At 36.9% G+C, this 14,328-nt stretch overlaps 1 protein-coding gene across 16 annotated transcripts in view; it reads left to right on the plus strand.

Annotated features, from left to right (window-relative positions):
- The window catches only part of ANKAR (ankyrin and armadillo repeat containing), an 83,160-nt gene that overhangs the window by 9,064 nt on the left and 59,768 nt on the right, over positions 1 to 14,328 (plus strand). For 15 of the 16 annotated variants that reach the window (XR_002516194.2, XR_002516195.2, XM_021923794.2 and 12 more), the window contains exons 3-7: positions 6,093 to 6,530; positions 9,159 to 9,322; positions 9,974 to 10,077; positions 11,870 to 12,050; positions 13,047 to 13,266. Coding sequence is in view for 14 of the 16 variants with exons in the window: in XM_021923794.2 (XP_021779486.1) it covers positions 6,093 to 6,530; positions 9,159 to 9,322; positions 9,974 to 10,077; positions 11,870 to 12,050; positions 13,047 to 13,266 (1,107 nt within the window). In the remaining 2 variants the exon portion in view is untranslated. The remainder of the gene's footprint in view (positions 1 to 6,092; positions 6,531 to 9,158; positions 9,323 to 9,973; positions 10,078 to 11,869; positions 12,051 to 13,046; positions 13,267 to 14,328) is intronic. The other variant, XM_021923799.2, reaches the window with a different exon arrangement.

The following is a 14,328-nucleotide window of genomic DNA, read 5'->3' on the forward strand; positions in this document are numbered from 1 at the left end:
CCTTAAACACTGTGCCACAGCGGATTTCCAAGGAATTGTGCAGAAAGCCAACTCTTTTTGGGAGGGCAGACTGCTGGGAATCAGTCTTGGCCAAGTTAACCTTTACCTCTCACTTAGCTTTGCACTGTGCAAACCACCAGCAACATCATTCTTTAAAAACAGTAGCAATAGTAGAGAATAGAGCACACCAAAAATCTGGTCATGTTACCCAGGTTTCTCAGCAGGTATTTTAGTTAGGGTGGATCCCTTCATCTAATTCATAAATTCTTGAACTCTTTCCAGAAGGCTAGGAGGATGGAAGGAAAGAAGAAAACATCTCATGATAGCAAAATAGCAGAAGGGAACTTTTAATAGAAATATTGAGAAAAAATGGGAACTTATTTAATATCACAAGTAAGTAATGTGAGTTGGGTTGTTTTGTTCTCTGTTCATTCCCTGTCCTCTATCTGGAATGCCTTCTTCCTGCTCACCCCACACCACTCATCCACATTCTTCCTATGGTTATTGCTACTCATTTTTTGAGACTTGATTCAGACACTGCCTCCTCTATTCTGACTCTTATCTGTGCACAGAAAAATACTTTGTATTTTGAATTGAAATTATTGGCTTCATTTCTTTCTTCCTTATTAGACATTAAGCTCCTTCTTGAGAGCACAGAAAATTGTGTCTTTTTTGGTTTGATTTTAAATTCTCAGCACCTTATACAGTGCATGACATATAGTAAACTGTCAATACATGTAGAAATTAAATGGGTAATAATAGAATATAAGGGAATTCGTCTGGCACAGTGGCTCACACCTGCAATTCCAACACTTTAGGAGGCTGAGGTAGGTGGTTTGCTTGAGCTCAGGAGTTCGAGACCAGGCTGGCCAACGTGGTAAAACCCTGTCTCTACAAAATATACAAAAATTAGCTGGGCGTGGTGGTGCACGCCTGTAGTCCCAGATGCTTGGGAGGCAGAGGTGGGAAGATCACTTGAGCCCAGGAGGTTGAGGCTGCTGCAGTGAGCCAAGATCATACCACTACACTCCAGCCTGGGTGATAGAGACCCTGGCTCAAAAAAAAAAAAAAAAAAAAAAAAAAAGAGGTTAAAGCTGTGGAAACTTTTTTTCCCCTCATTCCCCTCATCCTCCAAATTTCATTTCATGCAATTTTTTATTAAATTCCTTTTCATTATTTACTTTCCTATGACTTTGTATGTATTTCTTCCAGCTTATTTACATAATGTGCACTTTGTTTTTTTATTTTTATTTTTTTTTAAGGGACAAGCTCTTACTCTGTCACCCAGGCTTGAGTGCAGTGGTATGAGCTCAGCTCATTGTAGTCTCAGACTCCTGGGCTCAAGTGATCTTCCTGCCTCAGCCTCCTGAGTAACTGGGACTACAGGAATGTGCCACCATTCCCAGCTAATTTTTTTGTTTTTTATTTTTTGTAGAGATAGGTCTTACTATGTCACTATGTTGTCCCTGCTGGAACATTTCCTTTCTTTAATAACTTTATTTTTCTTTTTTTTGCTTCTGGTCCTTGATTCAGGGAACATTATTTTTCATGATATGAACAATCATGTTTTTTTAATTTTTTCAAGTAGCTGAATTTTACATGTACTTATTACTAATTCAGTTCCAGTCTTTCGAAGGGAAATACTGAACTCTTCTTGATAAAAAATGGGATATGAAGTTCCATTTTTTCCTTAGAGATGTCTTTCTTGATAACTTCATCCTTCCTTTTGTCAGAACTCATTGCTTTAAGCCTACTTCACTTTCCTTTAGCACCCCTCCCTGCCCCTGGTCCTGTAATTCCAGTGTCTCTTTCATCTGAGAGGCTCTCCTCACCTGCCTGGCGACCCTTGCTGCTTGTTTTCATTTAAGAGTGAGGCAGGAACACTGGTAGACCTCACTGCAGAGTGATGAGGAGGAACCCCTGACATTCCACTGGGAAGCCTGTCCCCCAGATGTTATATCTGCAGGTCTGTTTCCTCCAGTCTCCTGCTTGGAGGGAGGGCTGTGAGTCTGGGGCCAAGGGAGGCGAAGTGCTGAACTGTGGATATCTCAGTTCAGCACTCAGACTCTCATTTAACTAGTTTTCAGCACAGCTGCTCCTCCCAACTCTCAGCTGTGCTTTGTACCCTTTTAGTGAGAAAGAGGAGGAGGACTGTGCTATCTGGGGAAGGTGATTGGGGTCTCACTACACCTTTTGTTTTAAAAAAATTCTTACACCATGGCCTGTCCTTCACAGCCTCCACATAATGCTTTCAATTTCTAAGGCTTCTTGTGGTTTTTGTTGGCTCCCAGCCACCCCAAGCCATGAGGTTTTAGTGCTATCAACAATCCCTCTGGCTTTTTAGATTTCTTTAAACTGCCAGAATCCCTCTCACTTCTTTATAATTTATCTAACTATTTTGCAGAAAAGAGATGAATTATAGTGGCCATTTTAAAAACCCAAGAGTATTCTGGCCTTTTTAAAAAAAAGATTTGAGAAAGAAAAAAGGAAAAAGGAGGGGACACATTGACGTATAATTTACACTTTAGAGCATATATACTGGAAACAAATGCCACATTTTCTACAGTCATGTCTTATGACTCCAAGCAGTTTTCTCAAGCCTAAATTAAGGGTAACATTGTAGATATAACTTTTTTTTTTTTTTTTTTTTTGAGACGGAGTCTCGCTCTGTCGCCCAGGCTGGAGTGCAGTGGCGCGATCTCCACTCACTGCAAGCTCCGCTTCCCGGGTTCACGCCATTCTCCTGCCTCAGCCTCCCGAGTAGCTGGGACTACAGGCGCCTGCCACCGCGCCCGGCTAGTTTTTTTTGTATTTTTAGTAGAGACGGGATTTCACCGTGTTAGCCAGGATAGTCTCCATCTCCTGACCTCGTGATCCGCCCGTCTCGGCCTCCCAGAGTGCTGGGATTACAGGCGTGAGCCACCGCGCCCGGCCGATGTAACTATTTTAAAAAGACTATTTGACAAGAAGAAAGTCCTCAATTTCTTTGTAAATGGCAAGAAAATGTAGCACGGGAAATTCGTCATTTTTTGATAGAGTAAAATGAAGTTTTAATTCTTACTAAATGATGATTACTTAGCTGGCAGGTTCTTTGTTTATTATGTATGTCTAGCTTCTTATTGGCAAAAAAAAAAAGCAATGTATAATACTAGCCTGAAAAAACAAATTATGTTTTTGGCCCAAGTGAGAAGCCGATACCCTGGTTGAAGAAAAATCACGTTTTCTTGTTGTGCCATATTTTCCTTGATCAAAGCTGGGACTTATGTTGTATCTGTCTTCACTCTCCTTAGTAACCTACTCATCTGTCTGCTTTCATCTTACACAATTTTATTGGCATTGTTAACTTAAGAATCATGAGATTTATAAATTTAGAATGGAGACTATTTCTTTTTTTGAATTATTTTATTTTAAATTTTTGTGGGTACATAGTAGGTATATATATTTACGAGATATTTTCACACAGGCATACAATGCCTAATAATCACATCAGGGTAAATGGAGTATCCTTCATCTCAAATATTTATCCTTTCTTTGTGTTACAGACAATCCAATTATACTCTTTTAGTGTTTTTAAATGTATAATAAATTGTTGTCTGTAGTCACCTTGTTGTGTTGTCAAATACTAGATCTTATTCATTCTATCTAACTATATTTTTGTATCCATTAATTATCCCCACGCCCCTCCTGCCCCACCATTCCCTGCCACCTTTCCCAGCTTCTGGTAACCATCTCTATTTCCATGAGGTCAATTGTTTTAATTTTTAGCTCCCACAAATAAGTGAGAACATGCAAAGTTTGTCTTTCCGTGCATGGCTTATTTCACTTACCATAATGTCCTCCAGTTTCATCAAAGTTGTTGCAAATGACAGAATCTCATGGCTGAATAGTATTCCATTGTGTATATGTACCACTTTTTCTTTATCCGTTCATCTGTTGATGGACACTTAGGTTGCTTCCAAATCTTGGTTATTATAAACAGTGCTGCAACAAACGTGGGAGTACAGATACCCTTTGATATTCCGATTTCCTTTCTTTTGGGTTTATACCCAGCAGTGGGATTGCTGTACCATATGGTAGCTATATTTTTAGTTTTTTGAGAAACCTCCAAACTGTTCTCCATAGTGGCTGTATTAGTTTACATTCCCTCCAACAGTGTACTAGGGTTCCCTTTTCTCCACATCCAGCAAGCATTCATTTTTGCCTATCTTTTGGATAAAGGCCGTTTTAACTGGGGTAAGATGATATCTTATTATAGTTTTGATTTGCATTTCTCTGATGATAGAGATGTTGAACACCTTTTCATATGCCTGTTTGCCATGTGTATGTCTCCTTTTGAGAAATGTCTATTCAGATCTTTTGCCTATTTTTTTAATCAGATTAGATTTTTTTCCAATATAATTGTTTGACCTCCTTCTATAGTCTGGTTATTAAGCCCTTGTCGGATAGATAGTTTGCAAATATTTTCTCCCATTCTGTGGGTTGTCTCTTTACTTTGTTGATTGTTTCCTTTGCTACGTAGGAGCTTTTTAAGTTGATGTGATCCCATTTGTCCATTTTTGCTTGGGTTGCAAAATGTGATTGTGAGATATTACTCAAGAAATCTTTGTCCAGACTGATATCCTGAAAAGTTTACCCGAGTTTTTTTAGTAGTTTCATAGTTTGAAGTCTTAGATTTAAGTGTTTAATCCATTTTGATTTGATGTTTGTATATGGTGAGAGACAGGGGTCTAGTTTTATTCTTCCATATATGGATATCCAGTTTTCTCAGCGCCATTTGTTGAAGAGACTGTTCTTTCCCCAGCATGTGTTCTTGGCACCATTGTTGAAAATGAGTTCATTGTATAAGTATGCATTTGTTTCTGAGTTCTCTGACCTCCTTTGGCCTGCGCATCTATTTTTATGCCAGTACGATGCAGTTTTGCTGACTATCATTCTGCAATATACTTTGAAGTCAGGTAATGTGATTCCTCCAGTTTTCTTCTTTTTGCTCAGGATGACTGGCTATTCTGGATCTTTCATGGTTTCATGTATATTTTAGGATTATTTTTTCTATTTCTGTGAAGAACAGTGACTGCTATTTTGATATAGATTGCAATGAATCTATATATTTCTTATAAAGGGTTACAGTCTTCAAGCTGGCCATTCTAACAGGCACTTCGAGAAAGAGAGGAGCAAGACAGGAATCTAAGCTGAACTGTTTGGCCAAGTATACATATTCAGGTATACATATGTAACAAGTTGTAGGAAGAGCTATGAACATTCATGAAGTGGGTTCTAACATGCGTATTGAACAAACATGCACGTTACAAATGATCCATGTTCACTTTGGGGTGGAGACTTAACATATAAATGCATTACAATTAGGCCCTTATTATATGTCAGAAGGTGAAGCAGTGACTTGAAGGCATTCATGTGTACAGCCTCTGTAAACAGTCCAGAACCACATCATGGTCAGTAGTCTTATGAGGATAAAGTTACTGAAGTCAGTCTCTTGTCCAATCAAAGCTCTAGTTATGGCATGGGGAACAGGAAGGTCAGTTATTCAGCATCTGTTGGCGAATATGCCGTAATTATTTTAAAAATGCTTATCTTGAGGACAATGTTTAACTGTTAGAGAAAAAAGAAAAACCTTGTGACTGTTAGAACATAGTTTATTCTTTAAGTAGAGGGGTTTGTGACTTCACCCTTGCCTGGCATGGCCCTAGGTTTTGTTTATAGTTTGGTATCTTATTGCCACAAAGAGTCTATTCTGTCAGTCTTATGATCTGTATTTTAGTATTAATGCTGGTCAGTTGTTGTGTCTAAACCACAAAAGGAAAGGGGTATAATGAGGCATGTCTGACCTCCGATCCCATCATGGCCAAGAACTTAGTTTTTAAGGTTTCTCTGGGGTCCCCTTGGCCAAAACGGGTCTGTTCAGTCAGTTGTGGGTGGTGCTTAGAATTTTATATTTGGTTTACAGCATCTAATTTTTCCTTTACTGTCATGTTAGTAGGATTTCACGATAAAATCCTGTTTTCAATCTTCCATATTTATCCAGAAGCCAAATATGAAATTTTCACTATCTAAAATTTTCCTTTTTTATCATGAAGGTTTGACTGATATTACAAAGGATCCAGACTTTAATGAAATCTATGATGAAGACGTGAATGAAGATCCAACATATGATCCCAATAGCCCTGAAGAAACAGCTGTATTTATGAAATATGCTGAAAATATTATGCTAAAGTTAACATTCAGTACCACACAAGTTCAACAGTATGAAAATGTCTTTATATTTGAAACAGGCTATTGGCTTACTAATGCTATAAAATATAATCAGGATTATCTTGATATCTGTACCTACCAGAGACTACAGCAAAGATTATATCTTCAGAAAAAGATTATTCAAAAACACTTTGAGAAGAAAAAAGATATCAGAAGAGGGATAGGATACCTAAAGTTAATATGTTTTCTGATTCCATTTCTACTGAGTTTAAAGAAGAAAATGAAAGTTCCATATTTAGGTAGTCTGCTTCAGCCTTTTTCAGGTAAGAGTATCACCAAAAATCAAATATAAAATATAGGTATATATTAAATATATGTTTAAATGCAATTTTGTTTGTAGTATATGGGTGCAGGCAGTAACCTAGCTATAACCTGTTAGAAAGAGAAAACAAACAAAATTTAATATCTCTAATGTAATTAAAAACACTCAGCGTATGTACATAGTACTTTGTATATATTTATACCAATTATAAGGACTTCTGAAATATTTACAATAAGTTAAAATAAAATAAGTTATGTATGAATAGGGAAATGTGCCATATCCATGATGGGAAAACACTGTGAATGTATCATATCTCATTCAAATTACTCTATAAATTCAGTGTACTTCTATTCAAAATCCTGATCATATTTTTCACTGAAGTTTACACACTTACTCTAAAATTAATATAGAGCAGCAAGGGGTTGTTAATGATCTTTCATTTCTGAAAAATAGATTGAAACATATTAAAACTACAGTAATTAAATGAGGGTAGTATTGGCACTTTAATAAACAAATAGAGCAATGTAAGAGAATAGAGAGCTGAAACAGGCCATGATTAATGGAATTTGATGGGACTTCAGTATAAATTCTTCATTCTACACTGATTAGCACACAATTTATACATTTTCATTGCTTTCCAAGCATGTAGGCTTATTATAATGGACTTTCTATTCAGATGGCAACTTTTCAGCAGAAATTTTGCAAATTCTTTAGTGAAAGTTTGTATCATGAGAATTCAGGTGCTGAAGATATCAATATCTGTGAACTATTAGAAATGGAATCATGACAGTGCATGGCTCTTGGGTGGTAGGGAGCATGTATAGAACTGAGAGGGACTTGCTTAAAGAGAATGTTAGCTATATCTGCAATATCTTATTACTTAAACTATGGGAAGCAAATAGGACTAATGTAAATAGTTAATTCTAGGTGCTGAGATCAGGGTGTATAGTGTATATTATTGTTTGTACTTTTCTTTACCTTTTATATTTCCCAAAATACATTATGTCCCTTATGTTGAGGAAACTATATTCTACTAACCAGTCAAAATATTGAAAAAACCTAGCCTTTGCTGGAATTTGAGGAAAGAAATTTTTTTGAGGCAGAGTCTTGCTGTGTCGCACAGGCTGGACTGCAGTTTCATAATCTTGGCTCACTGCAACCTCCACCTCCCAGGTTCAAGCAATTCTCCTGTCTCAGCCTCCCAAATAGCTGGGATTACAGCCACCCGCCACCATGCCCAGCTAATTTTCTGTTTTTAGTAGAGACAAGGTTTCACTATGTTGGCCAAGCTGGTCTCAGACTCCTGACCTCAGGTGATCCGCCTGTCTCGGCCTCCCAAAGTGCTGGGATTACAGGCATGAGCCACCACGCCCAGGAGAGATAATTATTTTAAAAAATAAGTTATCTGTGTAGTTTCATTACCTTCCAGAAATACAGGATGGTTATTTCTGTATGTGAGATATACCCATCTATGTCTTTATAATGTCTCTTTTTACCTAAACTAGCTGAGATAAGTTTTTGTATATTTAACCAAAGATTCTCTCAGGCACAGAGTTTCTGGTCCTTTCTTATAATTGGGAGTAAGGTATTAATCTTGAGCTCACGATAAATCGAGAACTAGAACAATGTTTTGAGCATACTTTTGAAATGTCTGTACAATGAAACTACAGAAAGTGCTCAAAATGTAAATATATTTTATATATACATACATATATATGAATATATTTTATATATACATATATGTATATATTTGAGATATATATAATGTATATATATGGTAATTGACTGAGGGCAGTATTGGCACTGTAATATATATATTTGAGACAGGGTGTCACTCTGTCACCCAGGCTGGAGTGGAGTGGCATGATCTCAGCTCACTGCAGGTTTTACCTCCTGGGCTCAAGTGATCCCCCCACCTCAGCCTCCCAAGTAGCTGGGATGACATGCGTGCGCCACCACATCCAGCTAGTTTTTGTATTTTTAGTAGAGACGGGGTTTCACCATGTTGTCCAGACTGGTCTTGAACTCCTAGGCTCAAGCGACTCGCCCCTCTCAGCCTCTCAAAATGCTGGGATTATAGGCATGAGCCACTGTGCATGCCCAAAAATATATTTTATTTTATTTTATTTTATTTTATTTTTTTTGAGACGGAGTCTCGCGCTGTCGCCCAGGCTGGAGTGCAGTGGCCGGATCTCAGCTCACTGCAAGCTCCGCCTCCCGGGTTTACGCCATTCTCCTGCCTCAGCCTCCCGAGTAGCTGGGACTACAGGCGCCCGCCACCTCGCCCGGCTAGTTTTTTTTTTTGTATTTTTTTAGTAGAGACTGGGTTTCACCGTGTTAGCCAGGATGGTCTCGATTTCCTGACCTCGTGATCCGCCCGTCTCGGCCTCCCAAAGTGCTGGGATTACAGGCTTGAGCCACCGCGCCCGGCCCCAAAAATATATTTTAATGTTAAAATATTTATATACATTAACAGCAAAAATAATTTTATGCACTATAATTGCCAAGATTTTAATTTCATCTGAAATTTTCCTACTTTGTTTACATGAATGAGAAGTTAGATCTCTTAAAATATGATTGTTTTTGTGTTGTTCAGTTTTTAAATAAAAATTTGTTTTCATTTTTGGAGATGACAAGGTCAAGACAGAGCGAGAATTGCCTCCATTTATTTATGGAAGAGATTTTAAATGCCAGAATTTTCACTACAAAGAGAATCAATATTTTCATGTTCATGGAGGAATTGAATTTGATATCAGCACCCCTTCAATTGAGAATGCCTTGGAAGATTTTCAGGTTTAAATGATTCCTTAGACAGTTTATCATTTCTCAACTCTTTTATCCTGTTATCCAACCAAAAAGAGCCTCTGTTGGTACAGGCACTAGACAGCTTTCCAAATGATTATTCTCACAACTCAATAATTTTTTCATACATTATTTTAACATAAATGAATTAAGTGCAGATATATGTAAGGTACTGTGTTGGATATCTGAGACAAAATTATAAATAAGCTAGGTACATCTATCATCCTCACAGAATTTACAGACTTCTAATGGATCATATTTGTCCTAGAATAGGTAACCGAAGAGTGCAGTAGAAATCTCTGGACACTCAGTACACATTGTTCCATTTTCCTCAAAGAATCAGGATTAGAACAGAGATCCTTTAAAATTTTGGAACAGTAATTCTTCACCTGGAATTTAGTATAAAAATGCTACATTTCAATTGTTATTGCTTTTCTGCCTTCTGTATACTATATGTCTGTCTTTTAGTATTTTTTCCTCCTTCTCAAAGTAAGGATTAGATATATGCAGCTGCTATCCGGGTCTTCTGGAATAGTAAATTTAAAATTTGTCATTTACATGTATACTATTTCATACAAAGAATTATTATAATTGTTTAGATGTGTCTAAGGATATGTCTTTAGTAACATACTCATATTTTAGAAAAATTTAGAAAAAATACGAGATTGTGCTGCTAATACATTCATAGAAGATTCAGGATATAAAGAATATTACTCAATACCAGTCATGGAATTTCATGGAAAAAGGTAAGGAACTTTTACTAATTACTGACGCTAGCTACAGTTTGTTGAAAGTTAGTAGAGAACAAAGAAAACGACAAAATGCAAAGGTTAATTTAAACCTTTACAATGGCGATTCCAGAATAATAACCACCATGAATGACATATGGACTCAACAAAGTATTAAATGTTATAGTTATTACTCATGTATTTGGTATAGTCGGTGTAATAATCCTTAGAGTTTGTAATTAGTTCTTATAATTAACAGAGTGGTTAAACAGGGATAGAGATGAGGATCAAATCCCAGCATTTTTTGTCTTTTATGTGTTGTGTTCTTGGATTTTTAAATCTTGGACACTGAAATTTGGAAATATGGGAACTAGAGCTCAGAGGAAACATTTTAATTAGAGGCAAAGATTTAAAAACAAATAAGGACGTTTTGCTTGTTGGTTCGTTTGTTTGCTTTTAAGGCATGCAAGCAGTTGAGAGGATAGGACCAAGTCTGGAACTTTGGAGAATAGTAACTGAGGTGGGAGGATAGCTTGAGCCTAGGAGTTCGAGACCAGACTGGGCAACATAGTAAGACCCTATCTTTGTTTTTGTTTGTTTGTTTGTTTTTGAGACAGAGTCTTGCTCTGTCACCCAGGCTGGAGTGCAGTGGTGCAATCTTGGCTCACTGCAACCTACAGCTCCTAGGTTCAAGTGATTCCCCTGCCTCAGCCTCCTGAGTAGCTAGGATTATAAGCATGTGCCACCATGCCTGGCTAATTTTTGTATTTTTAGTAGAGAAGAGGTTTTGCCATGTTGGTCAGGCTGGTATCGAACTCCTGACCTCAAGTGATCTGCTCACGTCAGCCTCCCAAAGTGCTGGGATTACAGGCATAAGTCACCATGCCTATTCATAAGACCCTATCTCTACAAAAAATTTAAAAGTTAGCCAGGCTAGGCGGCACATACCTGTTGTCACACCTACCCAGGAGGCTGAGGTGGGAGGATCTCTTGAGCCTGAGAGGTAGAGGCTGAAGCGAACAGTGATTGCGCCACTGCACTCCAGCCTTGGTAACAGAGTAAGACCTTGTCTCAAGAAAAAAGAATACTGTATTTACAGCAATAAATAGTTGCATTTGGAGGAGAAACCCAGGTAATATTAAGAGGCTTACCACTGACAGAAATAGGTCAGCAGCTGAAGTATTTACCGCTGAAATCTGGGCATGGGAAAGGTACCTCATGTGGGGAAGGGGAGGAAGGTGGTCGTTTTCCTTCACCTGTGATGATAAGCAAACCCAGGGAACAGAGTAAGTCAACATTTTATCAATTTTCCATTCCAGAGTGATAGGGATCAGGGCTGTGTCAAGCCCTACCTATGTTCCAGGGACCTGGTAGGAGGGGGGTTTCTCTAGTCCACTGCTGCAGTGAGTAAAAGCCAAGGAGCCATTACCCAAAGCATCATTCCAGATCACATTCAAGGTAAATTCTTGAGGAGCCAAATATAGACATAATTAGCTTAAAAGAATAAGAGGTAGGTAAGCAGACAGAACTTCAGCCAGAGTTAGGCCTTCCAGGAACTTTTAGACATTGCCCCAGATCACTGTCATGGGAAAGACAGAGTCAATACAATATGAAGAAGGTATTTTTATATAAAGACTTGATTAATAACAGTTGATAACGATGTTATTAATATACTTACAGTTGAGTACAATTTAAACTACCATTTTGTATTTAATTGTTACAGAAAAATAAAAGTTTTGCCAGCATAGAAAGAGAAGTAGCAAATCACTTCAAAGTTAGAGAAACATCTTTTTTTCTTAATTTTTTATAGCTACTATGTGATGTATTTTGAACTTGAAACTTTCTATCAGCAACTATATAAGACACAGTGGTGGGGAGCCATAAATGAAATAATGAACAATCTGAGACCAAAAAGACTTCCACTGACAGATGCTCAATTACACGAACAATTTAAGAAAAAATTTGGTTTCAAAAGAGCTATGAAATGCAAGGTATTTCAGTGACTACCACATAATTTAGTATATGAAGTTATATATTATTGATAAGTATGTGTCTCAGATGTTTATCCTAGGGATAATAATAGGTTAAAGTCTTCAATATGAAATAAAATGCCACATTTTAGTAGCTGAAAGGCTATATAATTCTGGATTATAAATTTCTGTCAGAGTACCTGTTAATGCACTGGATTGTGATTAATCTCAATAATGGCTCATACTTATTGATTACTTATTTTTTATGTTAGGCAGTGTTATAAATCAACAAACTCTTTTAAGGTATGACTAGTTCTATTGTTATCATTCCTGTTATACAAATGAGAAACTTGAGGTGTAGAGAGGGATCTTTTTCACAAATCGTATAGTAAATGGCAGAGCCAGGCTTCAATCCTTGAACTGAAACCTAAAGAGCAGACCTAGCATCCTGAATGAAATCTCCGCATCTGTTTCAACAAGCCTTGAAGTACAGCTTCTGGAACTGAGCAATGAAGCTCACCAGCTTGAAAGGTTAGACTGGTATTTACTTTCCATTTATTTGCTTTCACGTCCACAAATTGAAAACTCAAAAATTTGTTAGTTGAATTTTTAAATATTAGTCCGAATGTCTCAAGAAGGTGATATTTTTACCTTTTGATGATAAACTGTATTTCTATAGCTATATATTTCAAGTTTCTAGACTTCTAAATTAGGTTTTTCTTAAATCAGAGAAGGAACCCAATGATCTTCATTTGCTTTTAAAATATTTAAGAAAAAAGTTAAAATAATAATAAGAAAAATTCCCCAAAATATTTTTAAAATTCTTAATATTTGCTTATAGCTCTAACAACTTTAGTCATTATCCAGTAAGAAACTTTCCACGCGTGGATCTTGTGAAAATTCTACTTAATTTTCGCAGCATTCATGTGATTCTGTTAATATATTTCATGTCTTTTTTTCCTTAAACCAGACTTTAAGTGCATTTTGATAAACTGATTCTGGCCTTGTTAATTTTAGAGTATTCCATTTGGTATGAAGTCTGCTGTTGAAAGAGGGTTGTCTGCAGTTTTCCATACATTTAGCCGTAAAACCTCAAGCTCAACAATCAATGTTTCAGATGAAGCAGGTTATACTATTTTTCATCATGCTGCCCTGCACAACAGAGTTTCTATTATATGTCAACTGTGCAATGCTAACTTCAAGGTCAACCAGAGGCGCTTTGTTACGTTCGGCCAAGGTACCATAAAGCTTTTTAACCTAAAATGTTGTTATTTTATTTACCCTTACTCAGCATTAGGAATGCATGTCGATTTTAGAGCAGGTTAAAATTTGGTATTAATTAGAGCAAAGTTGAGGTTTTTGTTTCATTTATCTAAGAAGGGCTCCTTTTAGTTTTCTAAGTACCACTTATAACTATCTTATATAATTTTATATTTGTTCATTGCGTCTCCTTCATTTGAGTATAAGCTCTAAAAGAGGGCAAAGATTTAGCCTACTTTATTTGCCTTGGTATCCTAGTGTCCAGATGAAAGCTTGGCTTAATGGTTGCTCAGAAAGTATTTGTTGAGTTAATGCATGGATGGGTGAAGGCAGGATATCATTTGATAAGGGCTGGCAAAATTAATATACACTGATATACTATAGAAATTCAGAGAACAGCAATAGATATGACTGTCAGGTCCCAGTAGAACAATCATTCTTTATTCCAGGATCCTCAAACAGGGAATAGTTTCTTTATATTACATATATTTAAATTACATTTAATAACAAAAAATTTCTTTATAATAATAATGTTTAGCATTAATAGCCCGTTAAGGTTAACCTCATTTAAACTTTAAAAGCTATTTTTGTGATTATTAAATATGCATGGACATTTTATAGTCATTGAAATAAATTTAGCTAGAATAAAAACAAATAAAGTTGACAATGAAATTGGTGGCCTTGCATAACTGGAAAGGAAAATATAGATAAATTGTCAGGGGTAGGTGTAGTAGCCCACTGCTGTCATGCCAGCACTTGGGGAGGACGAGGCTGGAGGATCACTTGAGACTAGGAGTTCAAGATGAGCCTGGGCAGCATAACGAGAACCCCCTATAAAATTTTTTTTAAAAAAACCTAGCCAGGCTTGGTGGTACATGCCTGTAGTCCTAGCTACTCTGAGAGGATGAAGCAGGAAGATTGAGCCTAGGAGTTTGAGGTTACATATATATGTACATATTTATGTAAATTGTCAGGAATGGCCAATGCAACAATATTGGCAATAAGAAGTGGTGATTTTATATTTAATGAAGTCAGCTAT

This window comes from Papio anubis, chromosome 10 (assembly GCF_008728515.1).
Source record: "Papio anubis isolate 15944 chromosome 10, Panubis1.0, whole genome shotgun sequence".
Taxonomy (NCBI): Eukaryota; Metazoa; Chordata; class Mammalia; order Primates; family Cercopithecidae; genus Papio; species Papio anubis.